We start from the raw sequence: 16,850 nt of genomic DNA, 5'->3' as shown, positions 1-16,850 counted from the left end.
GCCAACCCTCCTTCATCCACTGGCACAAGCAAGCCATGAGGTCATCCTCACCCCAGGCAGCATCCCAGTGCCCTGGGCAAAGCCACCAACAGCTGGGATGGACCAAGAGGCTGCAGGGAGGGAGGACGGGCTGTCTGGGATGAGGATGGGAAGGGACCAGTGCAGCCAAGGGCCAGCTTGGCACAGAGGGGCACAGAGGTGACCCCCTGCAGTGTGCCCTCCCTGGGGATGGTTAATTCAGAGCCCGATCCTGAAATCCCACCTCCCTCGCCTGCTTCCTCACGCTCATCTCCCTTGGCCCCAGTTTTGCCTATGATGCTGAAAAGGTCGAGCCAGCAGAGTGATGGGCACGCAGGTGTGCACCTGCAGGCACAAAACCCAGTTACCCCCAGTATCAGCCCTGGAGAGAGCTTGTGGCGTTGCCCTCCCCTCCTGAGCACCTCCTGTACCCCAGGGATGGGGCCAGCCGTGATGCCAAAGCTCTTGGCTCCATCCCCGCAGGGAGGACAGACAGCACCGCCATCGCCAGCGATGCCACCGAGTACGCCCTCCGCCACCTGCAGCCCGCCACCAAGTACGAGATCGCGGTGAAGAGCGTGCGGGGCCGGGAGGAGAGCGAGGTGGCCTCCATCACCGTGCACACAGGTGGGAAGGAGCTCCTGGTGGGCAGGTAGCAACCAAAGAGTGCCAGGACCAGCCCCGGGCAGGGCTGGCATCCCCTGCTTGCACTAGCAATCAGGCAGCTGAGAGCAAGCTAGACCTCACGCCAGCCTGATGCAAGCTCGAGATGATAAGCGAGGCTCACAAGAGCCCAATGTGGACTTTTGAAGTACATCTAAGCAAAGCTTTTCCCGAATATGCATGGGTAATCATGAGGGGGAGTGATAAATCTGTGTACCGGGCACAGGGAAGCCAGAGATACGATGTTGGGCAACCATGACAACCTTTCCTAAAGGGAGTACAGACTTCCAGAAATAATCCCTGGGGAAGCCTTGACACAAACAGCATCTGCTGCAAGAATAAAACCCTCTGCTATCCCCAGACTCCTCAAAACCTAAAAAACTCCCTAACATCCTAAGCTGTGCATCAGGAAAACAGTGGAAGAGCAGCCCAGGTAGCAGAGTACCACAAGCTATGACATCTCTGCTCTCCAGCTAGGGCAGCAATAACAACTCTGCAGGCACACGTGCCTGGGCAGCAAGGCAGGACCACAAGCGATGGGCCACAAGAAGCCCTTCCAGTTCATAGCCCAGTCTCTTAATGCCTCTGACTCTCTGAATCTGTCCCCCGTGCAGCCATGGATGCCCCCCTGGGGGTCACGGCCACCAACATCACCCCCACCGAGGCGCTGCTGCAGTGGAACCCGCCGCTGTCGGAGGTGGAGAGCTATGTCCTCGTCCTCACCCGCCATGCAGGTACGCTGGGGCTCCACTTCAGCTCACCTCCACCTCTCCCCCATCCCAAAGCCCAGGGCTCAGCGGGTGCCCTCCATGGGGGGAGTAGGGAAGGAGCCCTTGCTTTGGGAGGGCAGCAGCTGGCGGGTGGCAGGGCTGTACCCCATCCCCAGATGCCAGCTCCATGCAGGTTCCATGGCATGTGCTTTCCACTGCCCCCCACCAAGCCTCAGAGCATGGCAGTCCACACAGGAGGGGACTGGGATCCTCCTGCTTTGCTAACTGGCCCACCAGCAGCAGCCCAGGGGCAAGCAAGTACCCATCCCACAGAAACTTGGTGTGTGGCAAACTCAACGAAACCCACTACTGAAGGGAAAGAAAGTATCAGGCAAATACAGGGACTGTGGGAAAAATAAGACCATCCTTCAGAGTGAGCACCACCACTACAGCTCAGGTGCTGCACAGTAGCTCATGGTGTTTCAGCAATATAAATGCTTTTGTTCATGAGGTCATACCCATAGACACATTTTAGAGAACTACCTTGAACATCTACCCTAACTCATCTCTTTTGGCTTACAGTTGCAGGAGAAACAATTCTCGTGGATGGAGTCAACCAGGAGTACCAGCTGACCAACCTCCTGCCCAGTACCACCTACACAGTCTCTATGTATGCCACCAACGGGCCTCTCACCAGCCAGACCATCAGCACCAACTTCACAACTCGTACGTACAATCACCTCCCCCACTGCCTGTTACACGCCCTTAGCCATACATCCACCCCAGGAAAAGCAGCCAGCAAGGCTGAGCCAAAGCTCTTGTCACATACACGTGGGTGTAGAAGTAGCTATGTGCCAAAAGGACGCCCAAATACCAGTGTTGGGCACAACACAAGAACAGAATTTTAATCACAACAAGTATCAACTATCATTTTCACTCTTTCAACATCCATCCATCCCTTTCTTTGATTTCTCCTGGATGTGGTTTCCCGAGAAGACCCTTGACCAGGTCTTTTTCTTGCCCAAGGCCATGGTCCAGAAGAGCACTACAACCCATTTTTCTTACAAGAAGCTTGACAGGCCCCATAGCACATGAATTTCAGAGCTGTTACCCTTCAGAAAGCATGCAGGTAGAGGAGGACTTTTAGAGGGTTTGCAGAGCTCTGTTCAAGGCTGGGGATGGGTGATGAGGTCTGGAAACTGAGGGCGAGGATGGACTTCGGGCTGTAGCTCAGGGTTGCAAGGTTCAATCCCAGTGCACTGAGTTGGGAAGCAGGGCTGGGGTGGTCGTGTGTGAGAACTTGCACTTCCCTGGGTCCCTATCCACCCTTGCAGTCTTGGATCCTCCAACAAATCTGACCGCCAGTGAAGTCACTCGACGGAGTGCCCTGCTCTCCTGGGTGCCTCCCATGGGAGAGATCGAGAACTACGTCATGACCTACAGATCCACCGACGGCAGCCGGAAGGTGAGTGAGTCCTCACAAAGAAAGAGGCTCATTAAGTCAGGGAATAACATGACTGTGGAGAAATGAGCAGGAGAAACCCAACAAAGCAAAAGAACGATGCTCACTGGGTCAGGGAGAGACCAGAAGGGCAGACACTACTTTCTGCCTAAGCAATACTTTAGATAAACAACTGGGAAAAGCAGGAAAAGATTGCCTAGGGCAAAATCTTTATGCACACCTGCAGGTCTGGGCAAAGAGGGCATACCTGGAAAGTTTGGAGGAACAGGGGAAATTCACAACTTGTGAAACACAAGCAAGCTGAGGCAGGAGAAAATTAGCCGGCAAACAGAGATGCTAAAAATGCCATTTGCCCTCCTTGCAAAAAGGAAGATATGTACAGACAGCTAATTAATCCCGCAATACAATATATTTGATTATTTAATGAGTGCGTCCATTTCTGCCTGTCTGGAAGAGCTGCTACAAACGCTATCAGAAATACGTCACCGCAAATAGTCTTGTTTCCTTTGCCGGTGTGACTGGCTCGCAGTGGCCAGAGGATAATAGCTTTGCAGAAGAGGTTCAATATAATGCTATGTGGCATTGGCTGATGACCAGAAAAATGAACATGACAGGAACTGACGGAGTCAAAACTGGCTGATAACCAGGTTTCGCCAGCTCTACTCCTTGTGATGCTTGGGCAATCAGTCATGCCCTGTATTGAGGGCACGCAGATCCCAACAAAGTCGGTAAACAGAGCACATATAGACTGCAAACATTTAAATCTCCTGTCTCCAAACCAGCTAGCTTTCTCCCACCCAAACCATCCCAAAAGGTTGAACATATTCATTGACCTCATGTTGACTTAGTCCAGGGGTGTAAGCAGCCATGCAACGCTCCTCAGCCAGGCACCAAGGGCTGCGGTAGTTTGTCGCTTCCCTTCCCTCCTCGCTTGCTCTTTAGGCTCCCCATCGCTTTTCTCATCTGTTGCTCTTGGTGTCTACCTCCTTCTGGGACCCATGTACAGGAGCTGATTGTGGATGCTGAGGACACGTGGATCCGCCTGGAGGGGCTTTCTGAGACCACAGAGTATACCGTGCGCCTGCAAGCTGCCCAAAATGCCATGCGGAGCGGCTTCATCTCCACCACCTTCACCACAGGTGAGGACTCGCACTGCATCTGCTTGGCCAGGCAGGGTTTAGCCCACATACCGTGCTGGTAGACATGGACTGCTTTTATGGGCTTTCCCTCCTTAGGCAGCAGTTCACCATGATCCACAGAGAGGTACATTCATTGCCATGACCCACAGTGCTGCTTTGCTACAAAAAGTTAATGGCTGAAGGATCTATAATACAAACATAAGACCCAGCCCAGGGAAGGGGATTTCAGCTTCAGACCAGGAACCGTCTACCAGGCCCTTTGCCTTGCCTTTGCCCCTCCTCAAATGCATAAATAGAGAAAAAAAACCCACAAAAGTCAACAACAAACGTATCAACAGGCATGCTTCTTGGATTGAGTGAGGAGACACCCAGGTGGTCTCTCCATGCTGTAGACATGGACTGATCTCTCACAAATATCATAGAATCATAGAATGGTTTGGGTTGGAAGGGACCTTTAAAGGTCATCTAGTCCCACCCCCCTGCAATGAGCAGGGACATCTTCAACTAGATCAGGTTGCTCAGAGCCCCATCCAGCCTGACCTTGAATGTTTCCAGGGATGGGGCATCCCTGGAAATATCAAGCAGGTGCATCTCCACCATGATCAGTGGAGTCACAGACAGTAAAGCCAGCATGCCCGCAGGACTGGGATCCCGTTGATTTTATCTAATTGCATTATTCCTCCCCCCTCTAATTCTAGAGAAGTCACAATCCACTAAGGCAACAGGAATGGTTTGCTTTCCAAATCAAAGGGTGGGCAGCCACAGCCACCACAACCCTCACAGACAGAGTGCTTACACTTGCAAGAATGAAGCTTGCATGAAAATGTCACCATTCTGCGCACCCTTTGCAACCATTCACATTAGAAACCGTGCAAAGCGTATCGTCCCTCACCCTCTTTGAAAAGCCTTGCTAGGCCAGGGCATTTAATAGACAGAGTGCATTTTGTTCAGGGCTGAATCCAATTACATTTCTCCTGGGCTTCAAAAGCACTAAGAAGCCTGAAGATGATGTCCACAGAAATTCCTCCCATCTGCGCTGCCAGTTCGATTAGGAGAGTTTTCTTTGAATCTGCTGTGGATATGCTTCCCCATCCCGGTTACATGCAAAGGTCCCTTCACCTGCTTTTAAGAGGTAATAGAAACTATTTACATCAATAAAAAAAGAAAAGACTCTTCTCTAATGCATCTACGGATCAGGCTTTCCTGTTATTCTCATCTCTTACATGGGCACATAAAGCCAGTGCAATTCAGGCAGGTGATGGAAAAATGCGTGTAATCTTTGAGGCTGTTCAGGAGTCAGGGATGAAGCTGCATGGGGCTGGCTTCTCAGCTGGGATAAAGCAGTGGAAACCCGCTCACATCAGGCAAGGAGAGCACCATTTCCATTCAACACAAATGTCAGACCTCAGCAGCATTGGAGGCACCATTGTCAGCTGATGCAGCATCCGAACACAGGTTTAATTTGCTTTTAAGATGAAGATAGGCATCAGCAAGACACCAGTTTCTCCCCACTTACCCCATATATTGATGAGACAGAAGGACCCAGGAATGACCACTGAGGCAATGCAATCCACGGGCAGCATCTCTCAGCGAAGAATCGGGGTCGGGGATTCAATTTACTCTGGCAGCGCATCAGGGCACTTTGCAGAGAACAAGGGCTTGTCTTTAAGAAGACAAAAAAAAAAGAAAAGAAAAAAAAACAGGCTTAATTTAAATTGTTTTCCTTCTTTCTGCTCACAGTACACATCCCGGGGTTCTTCCATTCCCTCTGACATATTAATAGCTCAGCCTCTTTGTTTCATGTTTGCATAAGGTTCTTGGGGAATTGTATACAGATGGGACAAAAGGAAGAAACAGATACAGTATTTATAATTTATTGTGGTTTGAAATGTCTTTCAAGGTCTCCTTGGCTCTTAAAGATATGAATATAAATTAAGAAACAAGTAATCTCCGCAGAGCTCAGGGGAGCCTGAAGTGGATGTCTTTGAAGCAGTTTTCATTGTTGGATACTGTAAAATGCAAACACTGTCTCACCAGACCTTCCGCTACAGATCACAGAGACAAGAAAAAATCGGGGATCTTCAACATTTGGACAAAGCAACGACCTCCGAGTCTTCAGGTCGCAAGGGTGGGGGGAACACACCCAAGTGGGAAATAACAGACAAGGGTCTGTGTCCTGGTCCTACAGGGTATCACGCAGTTGTGATGGACGCACACAGCACGTCCTTCACACCTTCTCAATGCATAACCGAGACACCCTCGAAAGCCACATCCACGTTGCCAGCTCTGCACTCATTTACTCCATCATCCATACGCAGCAACAGCAAAAAAAAAGGTGTATTTCCCCCTTTTGTGTTAAATGAGAAAAAATTGAATCCAGACTCGACATCCCAGTACTGCTGGGGTCTCGTAGTTAAGACTTACTTAAACGCTGATCCCCAAATGAGATGTTTCTTCATTGGAGGACACCCGGAGCGTAGCCACACAGCCCACGCTGCCCATCTCTAGCATCTCGCACGGCCTAATTCCTGCTCAGTTTGCAAGTGACAATCAGCCCGGCATAAGTCCGCCATCATTTCCAAGGGCATGGATCAGGAGAATCCCCCTAGAATCAGTGAAGTCATAAAACCTGTTTGGAGCTGGCAATCCTGAGAGGAGAACAGGTTTTGGTATTTTCACAGCTGTCTAAACACACCGGTGACAGCTTAAACCCCAGGGTTTCAGACATGGTGCAGAAAGATGGTCCAAGAAGTGACATTCCTCATCATTCATAGTGATGTTCCCATGCACCTTTCTAATACAGGATGTATGGGAGATTAATTAATACATGCACACATTTTTTTCCATTAAATCCTCTGATGTTGTTGGCAGATGTAAAGTCCCACTGCCTTGCAGAATAACTCAGGTCACAGAAGCCAAATTAGAGCCTTCCTGCATTGCAACCAGCACGGCCCGAGGCATGTGGAAAGGGTGTCCCTCTGCTTAAATTTTGCTTTTTTTAAATTTCACAGGCGGCCGTGTCTTTGCTAACCCTCAGGACTGCGCCCAGCACCTGATGAATGGAGACACGCTGAGCGGCGTCTATGCCATCTCCATCAACGGGGACCTCAGCCAGCGGGTGCAGGTCTACTGCGACATGACCACCGACGGAGGCGGCTGGATTGTGAGTAGCTGTGCGGTCATCCTACACATTGTCCCCATTGCAAAGTAACCCAGCCTCATCCTACCAGCAAAGCCAAGCACCACACTGCACGGGAACGACAGCAGGCTTAATATCGCACGCTTCATTTCCCACGCCATAGGGAATGGCCCACGCTCCAGTAATAATAGTTACACTTGGAGAAATGCCCTTTGATTTATTTGACATGTTTGCAGTGCTTCTGGAGAGCAAAATCTGAGAGTGAAGCTGATTTATTGTTCTAGAAATGAAATTAATGGCCGATAGCTTTCATGGGGAATGATTCACACTGCCTGCAGTAGGAGGGTGTCAGGCATCACCCCGATTGAGTCCGCACAGGAGCATTTTAGAGAAAATGCCTGTTTGGCTTTTGAATTGCACATACACTGCTTGTCTTGACGTAGATGGACTGACAGCTTAAGTAAATAATGCTCTGGTGCTTTGATTTTATTCGTGTCAAATGTTCACTTACACGCATTACACAAAACTCCGCTAGATGTATAGTCAAAACAAAAAGAATGGGCTTCCTCAAATGCTGATTTCTAGCACAGATGTTATTTTAGCCAGGAAATTTCCCTCCATCTCACTCTGCCTCGGAGCATCCCCTTAGATATCAAAGAAAAAGCCAGCCAAAAGCAGAATCACATGCTAGAAAACCAGAGGCACCACACATCAGGTAGAGCAGAAAGCTTGAAGGCTGATTCCTTCCTATTGTAACATTGATTTGCCTTGGACATCATCTAACATCTCTTTCAGTTTCTCCATCTGCACAGGAATTAATTGCATGGCTGCAATTAACACTAACTGGATGAGCATTGCAATTTTCTCCCCTGAAAGGCGTGATGGAAAGACAAAGTATTGTCATTATTTTCTGTGCCCCAAAGCCTGGCGAGGCCATCCCTCTTCTCCTTCACACCAATTTTCTCCCTGGTCTTCCCCCACCACAGGTCTTCCAGAGGCGGCAGAACGGGCTGACTGATTTCTTCCGGAAATGGGCAGATTACCGGGTTGGCTTTGGAAACTTGGAGGATGAGTTTTGGCTGGGTAAGACCTTAACCGGTTGTCTTTCATCGACACGTCAAACCCAGGCTCCCCGTACCCTGTGCTGCGCACCCACGCCAGCTGTTGGTTCCTCGCCTTTCATCCTGCTCTTCTGTGCTCCCCCTTGGACAGTTTTCCTTCCGTTGTTCATTCCCTGTCCTGCACATTAGAAAGTCACTCGTGGGCACACCACATAAAAGCGCATCGTGAAGGCCAGCAGCTCCCTAATTTGCTCCTCGTAGGAGAGAAGGGGGTACACTGGGGGTCTTCATGGACCAAAACCCATCATCCTCCTTCGGATGACTACAGGTTGCATTGGTGGCATCTACGGCTCATGGACCGCACCTGGCCTTGGCCAGCAAGCCAGTTGCCCAAAGAAAGTAGGAAAGGGGTGAGTGGGAGGCCCAGCATGGCTCTGAAACGTAGTGTGCTCCCCCAAAACCTGAACATGAGCCAAGGCCAGCCCTGCAGCGTAAACACCCTCTAGCTTGTACGGGAGCTTAACAGCAACATGAGAAGCACCAGGGCTCCACAGCTGAACGCCCCCAGCTTCAGCAGCATGGAGAAAGCTGAACCTGGGCCTTGAACCCACCTCTCAGCCGCAGTGAGGTGATGCTTGAGTGGGGACAGAGAGCTCAGACCCCACCGGTGCCAGGAGAGACAGACTTAACTAGAAATGCTGCTGCTCTTGGGTTCCTCTCCTCGCTCTCATTTCCCACAGCCGTTTTATTTGCCTAGAGCTTTTCTTGTTTGCTCATAGAGCGGATCCAGGCACCGTGTCTCACCGGGTGTCTCGCTGCTTGTCTCACCAGGCTTGGACAACATCCACAAGATCACGTCTCAAGGGCGCTACGAGTTGCGAATAGACATGAGGGATGGCCAGGAAGCGGTGTACGCCTACTACGACAAGTTCTCCATCGGCGACTCCCGGAGCCTGTACAAGCTGCGAATCGGGGACTATAACGGCACTTCGGGTACAACCTCATTGCTAGCAAGTAGTAGGAAAATCCTGTAAAGGAAATCCCAATATCAAAGCTTACTTGTCTGGAGCAGCAAGACACAAACCCGTAGCCCTTTCTGCCTTCCTGCAGTCCATCATGTAAACCAGGCTGATAAATCCCACTAAGGACACAGGGAATTTTCCATTGGGGATTATATATTAAATATCAGAGGCACTGCTGTTCAAATAACCAGGTCAGTCGTCAGAGGTGTCATCTCACTTGGCAATCACCGCAGCTCGCTATTGATGCCATGCTGGAGGGTATATTTATTGCCCTCCCACAGCAATGGAAAAATCTGAAACCCTCTGCATCGTTTCCTCATGCAGAGGCCAAACACGGTGCAGTTTTGCAAGGACACTGTCACACCTGCTTGCTCGGTTGATGCAGCAGCACTGGGCTTTGCCCACCAGAAAACAGTGGGTGATGGAAGGATCTTCCCCAAGAAGCAGCAGAGGGGTACAGCTGCAGCCCCCCAAGCTGGGATAGACATGCCCAGTGACTGCAAGCCTCCGTGATCCATACAAAAATTCACAGCCACGTACTTAGTGAGGAACCCCACACCATATCTAAGATGCAAGAGTTTTCTTATACAATATCTGGTAGTTGCCACTGGAAGAGAAGAGACAGGGATCTTGGTTGCATGCAACACAGCACTTGCTCCAACCTTAAGTCCCAGGGCATGAGACACACAGCCTATTGCCAAAAATGCCAGTAACAGTGCTGCAGACACGACTCCCTCCATTTCCTCACGCAAGCTCTTCTTCTAGCCGTCCAACCAAGGAGCTTCTGCTCCACCTTGAGCAAGGAGAGCCAAGATTCACCACATGGTTCATTGTCAAGAGGCTTTCTAGCAAGCCTCTTGGTGGCTGGACTGCACACAGCTAGCATGGGTCCACTTCATATTTTCTTAGGGACCACCAAGGAGCATATAAGAATGTCTCCTGTAAGTACATCACTCAATTGTAATAATGACCATATTTCACTTTGGCTCTTCTTTCATCCAAAAGCAGCTCTCTTGTTCCTTAGTAAGGAGGGGAGATGAGGTTGGTGGTTTTGGTGGAATAAGATATCACGCACCTTCCAGAAGCTTCTTCCCCTTATCCAAAGGGAGAAAAGAAGGCTGAGCATGCTGATTCAAGAGATGAATGCTTCGTCTCCTTTGGGAGAAAAAGTTCCCTTTGGCTAACAGGAGGGAAGGAGGCTGAAAGCATTCTGAAGTTATGTAGCAGAGCCAGGCTTCAAGAAATCAGGGATGCCCAAATCTAGGATTTAATTCATTTCTGAAACACTGAAATTCAGATCCAAACCCATATAGCATTTTATCTGCCAAACCCAAGCAGCCTCTAAGATTTGCTATGGTCTGTACTGATCCTAAACCGACAGCAGAGGACCTCAGATGAACCAGTTGTGAGCAATTCCAGTTAATGTTATTCCCAGACTGTCAGCTGCTTGAGCTGTTGATTGGCAGGCTACCACATGTACCAGAATATCCTAATTTCCTTCTGAAAAGACCAGATGACTTGAGCTCCATCGCCTCTAACGGCACCTCTTTCCACAGGGGACTCCCTCACCTATCACCAGGGCCGCCCCTTCTCCACCAAGGACAGGGACAACGATGTCGCTGTGACCAACTGCGCCATGTCCTACAAAGGGGCCTGGTGGTATAAGAACTGCCACCGCACCAACCTCAACGGCAAGTACGGAGAGTCCCGGCACAGTCAGGTAAGGGCAGAGCTGGGCTGAAAGCCTTCGGCATTTCTTCCAGGGGTGCGACCAAGCATGACAGAAAGCCTAGGCTAGGGCTGGGGCTGTGTGGCTGGTGCACCAGGGTCAGGAGCACTGGTGGGATGATGCCCCACCAGCTGGAGCAAAGGGAACCACCTTCAAGCCATTTAGGCTGATGCTTCATGCATTACAGTGGCTGCCATGGTCATTTACCATGGCACCTTGTTAAGTTACATTAAAAGAATATACATACATGAAACTTGATCAGGAGCCCTTGAGCAGTGGGAAAAAACAATCAAGCCATAGCAGCAGAAGAGTTTCTTGCTCCTGCTGTAGCAAGTTCTTCCTTCTGGCTTCTCTACGGTGGTCAACCTTGTTTCCTTCCTCTTCCACTCTAGCTTCTTGTTAGGGTCTTTCTTTACTCTGTGCCTTTCTCTCCCTCCTGCCAGGGGATTAACTGGTACCATTGGAAAGGCCATGAGTTCTCCATCCCCTTCGTGGAAATGAAGATGCGACCTTACAACCACCGTAACATCTCTGGGAGGAAGCGACGGTCCCTACAGCTCTGAGCCAGCTGAATCCTCTCCTGCCTCCCACCACCTGACCTTTTCTGTCATTGGTTTGTATTTTATAATATGAAAAGGGGAAAAAAAAAAAATTAATACTTGTCTGAGATAGCAACCTGCCCCTCATGAGTGCTGGAGGGAACCACGGCACAACCAAAGGCCGTAGGAAAGGAAAGACCTCATTGCTTTGCATCTGTCCCAGAGAAATACCAAATTTCCAGTCTCCCTACCCCAATACTCTGGCCCTTAACATGAGAAGAAAGAGAGAGAAAGAGACAGATTTTTTGATATTTTTTTAAAAGATGTAGAAATCCCCAGCAAACCCTGTCAGAAATGTTTGTCACGGGGCTCGTGGCAGAAACCTTCCCCACAGGGACCTTGGTGCAGCTATTTCCACCCCAGTCATGGCCAGGGACACCCATCCTCTCCCTGCCTCCCTGTCCGCTCCTGCCAGGGGGGTCCCAAGCTTCATGCCATCCTGTAGACATCAATTCTTCCAGCAGGCAGAGGCCCATCTCTCCTTCTGGCCTGGTCATCACTCCCCTACGCGCAGGCACTGTACGCATGGAGACAAAGCGAGTAAGGCTCATCCCATCCCCAATTTTCACAGATCACACCAGGAGGGCTTGGCAAATATCTGCATATGTAGGCAAGCTCTAGAGAGGCCACAGCTCACGTGTTGGCCCCACCACAGCCAAAGCCATCCTCATGTACTTGGGGTGTAGGGGAACAAGAGCTGCTCCACCAGCCCCAACCTGTATCATCCACTCCTCCGAGCTAAATTCATCCCACTCCAGGTGCACGACATCTGCCTGGGTTATGCTGAGCTTGATGGAGAAGAAAAGAGTCAAATTAGAGGACTTGGGAGAAAAATCACTGCTTGCGGTCTTGAAGTCTAGTGCCCGTTTCCTCTGCTATTTCTACATTCCACCACGCTGTCTCTCACTGAGGTCATTGGTCCCAAACCAAAGAGTCGCAGAGAAGGAGCAGCAACCAAAAGAGCTATCACACAACCGCAGGCCAGCCCGAAGCCAGCAACTGGCACAGCCCGGGTGCTCTTGTTCAGGGACTTCCATGCACACGGGGAAGGATGACGATGCAGCGGAGCAAAGACAAGTCCAAGCTGAGAAATGCCCGTTCCCTTCCTTCTCTTGTTCAGGTGCTCTTGTTCAGGGACCTCCACGCACACGGGGAAGGATGATGACACAGCCGAGGGAAGACAAGCGCAAGCTGAGAAATGCCTATTCCCTTCCTTCTCCTACACCATCCCTCTTCGCCGCCATCACAAGAGGGACACAAATCTCAGTGCCTTGGTATCACCATCTCTCTAACGGGAAATCAACTGTTTCCCCTCCTGGAAGGAAGGCTTAGTCCATTCAGATTTTGGAGCACTTCAAGACCCTTAGAAGAATAGATGAGTCCGCTCTTCCCATCCTTAACTTCTCCTATCTTGAGGAAGATGGACCCTTCGGATAGCTCTGGCTGCGCTCTGTTGTCATTGACACCACCTCCACGTAGCCTGAACAACCACCACACTGGAGTCACTCCTCTGCTGAGGGCTCTGATCAATGCTGGCCATTGTCACTGGCCTGGTCTCGGAGAAGGGGCTCATCCCCACGTCCAAGGACAATGCAGCTCATCGCTGGGTTCGCAGCCAAGAGAGCATTACAAATGCTAAACATTGCTTTTTGATTTTATTACACTGAAGCTGCTTTGTCTGAAGAAAATCTTCCAGATGGCAACATAAAGGCATCTTTGCAGTAGCTTATAATTCAGGCCAGTGTCTCTTTCATGGTCATGCTCCTGGATTTTCTGACGTTACTCACCACGGCTGCAGAACTGAAGAAGGGCATTAAGCGGGAAACGCAGCCTCCTTGTCCACGCCACGTACTTGCACACAAAATCATAGCTAACCCCAAGGTCAGGATTAGATACAGGGTCGCGCCCTTCAAGTGGTCAGCTTACAATCTGCAGTCCAGTCTGGAGGAAGGATGCTGTAGCTCAGCAACATCTCATATGTAAATGAGGCATCTCTTCTTACTTCCCATCAGCTTCAAATCAGGCAACAAGTCAACCGGTTGAGGAACAGGTCAGTCAGAGAGGCTGCAGATGATGGGATCTCTTGCAGGACATGGCCAGTGTCACAGATGGCAGCATGTCACGCCTCCCGAGCAACCTGCCCTGTTTTAGGTCCCAAAAGCCAACAAGAAGCAGCAGATAGAACTGATTAAAACCTAAGAAGACTCCTAGTAGACCAGCAGAGTAATATTTTTCCCAACATCACCAAGAGTTTATAGGCAAGAAGTATCCTAACAAAAGCACTATAGTGCAGTGGTTATAACTAGGAGCAGAGATTGGCAGTGGATGGCATTCATCGCCTGTCTCGGATGGTGCTGTTTCCTTATCTACCCAGGCGAAAGGAAGAGATGTCAGTGGAAACACGGGAGCTCATCATTTGTGGAAGGCAAGAAACCTCTCTTTTCAAAAGTACGAGTCAAACAGAAAATCAAAACATGCCAGGCTTTTCCAGGAGGTTCAAAAGAATATCCTCAAAAAGGCTGATTAGTCTCTAAATAGATTTACTTACGTATATCTCTCCCTCCCTGCTCATGTCTGTCATCCTTTTTATAAGCCCTGCAACTGGGATGAGAGGGCCCAGGTGACACAACTCCCTCATCGAGTCTGAAGGATGCCCTTGGAGACAATATCCGACCTTCCGGTGCCATTACATACCAATGCTGGTCCCTGATCTCACACATGGTACCACGGTGTTGCCTTTCCATTACCTTGGTGAAACGCAGTTGCTAAAATCTTTTAAAGGAAAGACTTCTTCACGTCATGGTTTTCCCCTGGTGATAACCTAACCCAAGCCTTGGCACACAATCAGCAACAACGACCCGGTCATTCGGGCCATTGTCCCTTGTTCACATTGCCCATATAAAAGATACAATTTTCCAGAAATTTATTTTTCATCATTGCCTGATGAATTTTTTTGGACAAAGCTCCTGCCAGCGGTTTCAAGCAAATTTGTGCTTAATGTTGATGCTACAGAATGGCCAAGTGATTAAGTACAGTCTCTCTTCACCCTCCATCACTGGCTGGGCAAGCCCTTTTTCTGAATTCATTCTCCGACCAGACCAAGTTTGGCCCTGTCCCCCATCAGCACAGCGCTGAGACTGAATGAAGTCTTGGCAACAGGCCTGAAATTCCCAGAAACCAAGCCTGGATCTTGCTCAGTGCTCATCTCGAGAAACCTTGGCTCCAGCACGTGAACCATCACTGGGCTCTGGTGGCTCCTCTGCCATCCAGCTCCTATGGCCCAGGCTTGCCCCAGAGCCCAAAAAGGAACCTGAAGCTGTTACCCAAACCACACTATCCACTGCAAGATGCCAACTCCCCTAACATCAAGCAGGAAGAAGCACATCAGGTCCTTCACCCAGCAGAGTGCCACGCGTGCCCAGGACCCTCTCAGCCTTTCACAACCGCCTCTTATTTCTAACCCCAAAATCCTGGAAGGAAACCCCAAGGGACTTTCTCATCTCTTGCCCAGTTTTGATTTCCCTCTGTTTCCGTTCCTGCCAGACCTCAAAGCCCACCTTCCCACCGCACACTGCACTAAAACATAACCAAAGAAAAAAAAAGTCCTGAAAGGAAAAGCTGCTTTTATTAAAGTGATCCTTAAGATAGCATTTATAAACTAATAATTTGGGGAAGGAGAGAGGCCAGGCCCTCCCCAAAGGTAGCTGGGTTTTGGCAGAAGGATGCTGGAAGAGTATCCACACAAAGGTTAGGGGGAAGCCTTTGCTTCTACTCCTTATCTTTGCATTACTTTACCATGGGTATCTCAAAGCATAATACCAGCCTAAACACACTCTTGCCCCAACCTCTTACCTCCTTCCCAAAGGGATGCTTACCCCAGGTGAAGCATCGGAGTGCGGAAAGCACAGCTCACACCACCTTCATCCCCAGTGGTGCGGCAGGTGAGGGCTCGGGCAGTGGTTTCCCCCTGGGATGGCCCTGAGCCCACAACAGGCTTAGAGTGACCTGCCGAAATATAGCAGGAGCCAAAATACCCACCCGGTGCATCGCCTCCATGCCAGCCCGTGCCCTTCATCCAGACCCAGAGCCGCCCTCCTGGTACGTCCCCACCATCGCACCCTGGGGTGACCACGCACCCCCTGCCCCGTGGCCCCCAGCAACGCCCACAATCTTTGAGCTTACCAGACACTGCCAGCAAAGAGCTCTCACCCCCCAAAAAACTTTAATTCATGCTTACACCCACTAACGAAGGGCTCTGTCCCGGGGCCAAGCGAGAAGCCCATCCCTGTTTCTGCCAACCAAGCACCCCAGGATGGCCATCAAACCCAACTGAGCCCCGTGGTGACCACTGGTACCCTCCAGGGTCACCTTCCCCCTTCCTTAAACCTGATGGTGCCCAGATGGTGGCGGCAGCTCCTTGCCCCTTCCAAGGGGGAGGTTTGGGGTAAGGGGGAGGGAAAGGCTCTTCCCTGGGGAGACGCTGATGCCCAGACCTGCCTCGGTACCCAGCCTCCAGCTCTCCAGGTGTCAGTGGTTTCTCAGAAGGATGGTGACACAAAGACCTGACAAACAAACAAGCAGCCCCCTGTGTACAGGTGTTGCTACCCTGGAATTGTGTTTATTACTTTGAAAAAATTGAAAACCATAATAAGAAGGAAGAACGGAGGCAACGAAATCCATTGGACAGGTTCTGATGAACTCAAACACAAACCAACACAACCAAACGAGGGGGAAGATAAAAGCAAATAAATGCATAAATAAAATAAATAATATAAATAAATAATATATTAAACAACCCTCCCCACCCTGTAATGAAAACGTAGCTCAGAGAATGGGATCGACGCTTGTTAACCATTGTTAACTAGTATTTTTAGTCCTGACCGCTCTTAGGCTATGTATAGTTCCTTTTTTTAATGCATTTTCTATACATTAATAAAAGATACCGAAGGAGCGAGCTGTGTGCCTGTCTGGGATTGGGGTGGGAGCGGGGTCCTGGTGCATCCAAGCCCGGCAGCATCGCAGCCCCGACCTCACGCCGATCGGGGACGCACGTCCCCTACCCCTAATCCTCATTTATCCCATGGGAGAAGGAGCATGGGGGGCTCATTAGCAGTGATTTGCATGCTGTCACCCTCCTGCAAGGGCATGCCCTGCCCCACTGGAGCTCAGATACTTTTGCATCTGAAGCAGTTGGCCACAGAGGCTTGGTTTTTCACTCGGCGGTTTGCAGCTGAGCTGCAAGGTGTCACGCAGCTGAGACAGCCACCCTGGCGAGCCCAGCAGCAGCTGGAAGAAAGCACGCTCCTCG

The 16,850-nt window shown here is 50.2% G+C and overlaps 1 protein-coding gene across 1 annotated transcript in view; it reads left to right on the top strand.

Annotated features, from left to right (window-relative positions):
- TNR (tenascin R) overlaps window positions 1-11,506 on the top strand; it is a 29,120-nt gene extending 17,614 nt beyond the window's left edge. The window contains 10 exon segments of the mRNA XM_050901124.1: window positions 502-645; window positions 1,296-1,415; window positions 1,974-2,117; window positions 2,726-2,856; window positions 3,860-3,992; window positions 7,004-7,155; window positions 8,118-8,214; window positions 9,024-9,185; window positions 10,771-10,934; window positions 11,387-11,506. Coding sequence (XP_050757081.1) covers window positions 502-645; window positions 1,296-1,415; window positions 1,974-2,117; window positions 2,726-2,856; window positions 3,860-3,992; window positions 7,004-7,155; window positions 8,118-8,214; window positions 9,024-9,185; window positions 10,771-10,934; window positions 11,387-11,506 — 1,367 coding nt within the window.
- The last annotated feature ends 5,344 nt before the right edge of the window (window positions 11,507-16,850 follow it).

The sequence above is a fragment of the Gymnogyps californianus genome, chromosome 8 (genome assembly GCF_018139145.2).
Source record: "Gymnogyps californianus isolate 813 chromosome 8, ASM1813914v2, whole genome shotgun sequence".
In the NCBI taxonomy this organism is placed as follows: domain Eukaryota; kingdom Metazoa; phylum Chordata; class Aves; order Accipitriformes; family Cathartidae; genus Gymnogyps; species Gymnogyps californianus.
Note: the sequence above shows the minus strand (reverse complement) of the source record. Positions and strands in the feature narration are given on the sequence as shown.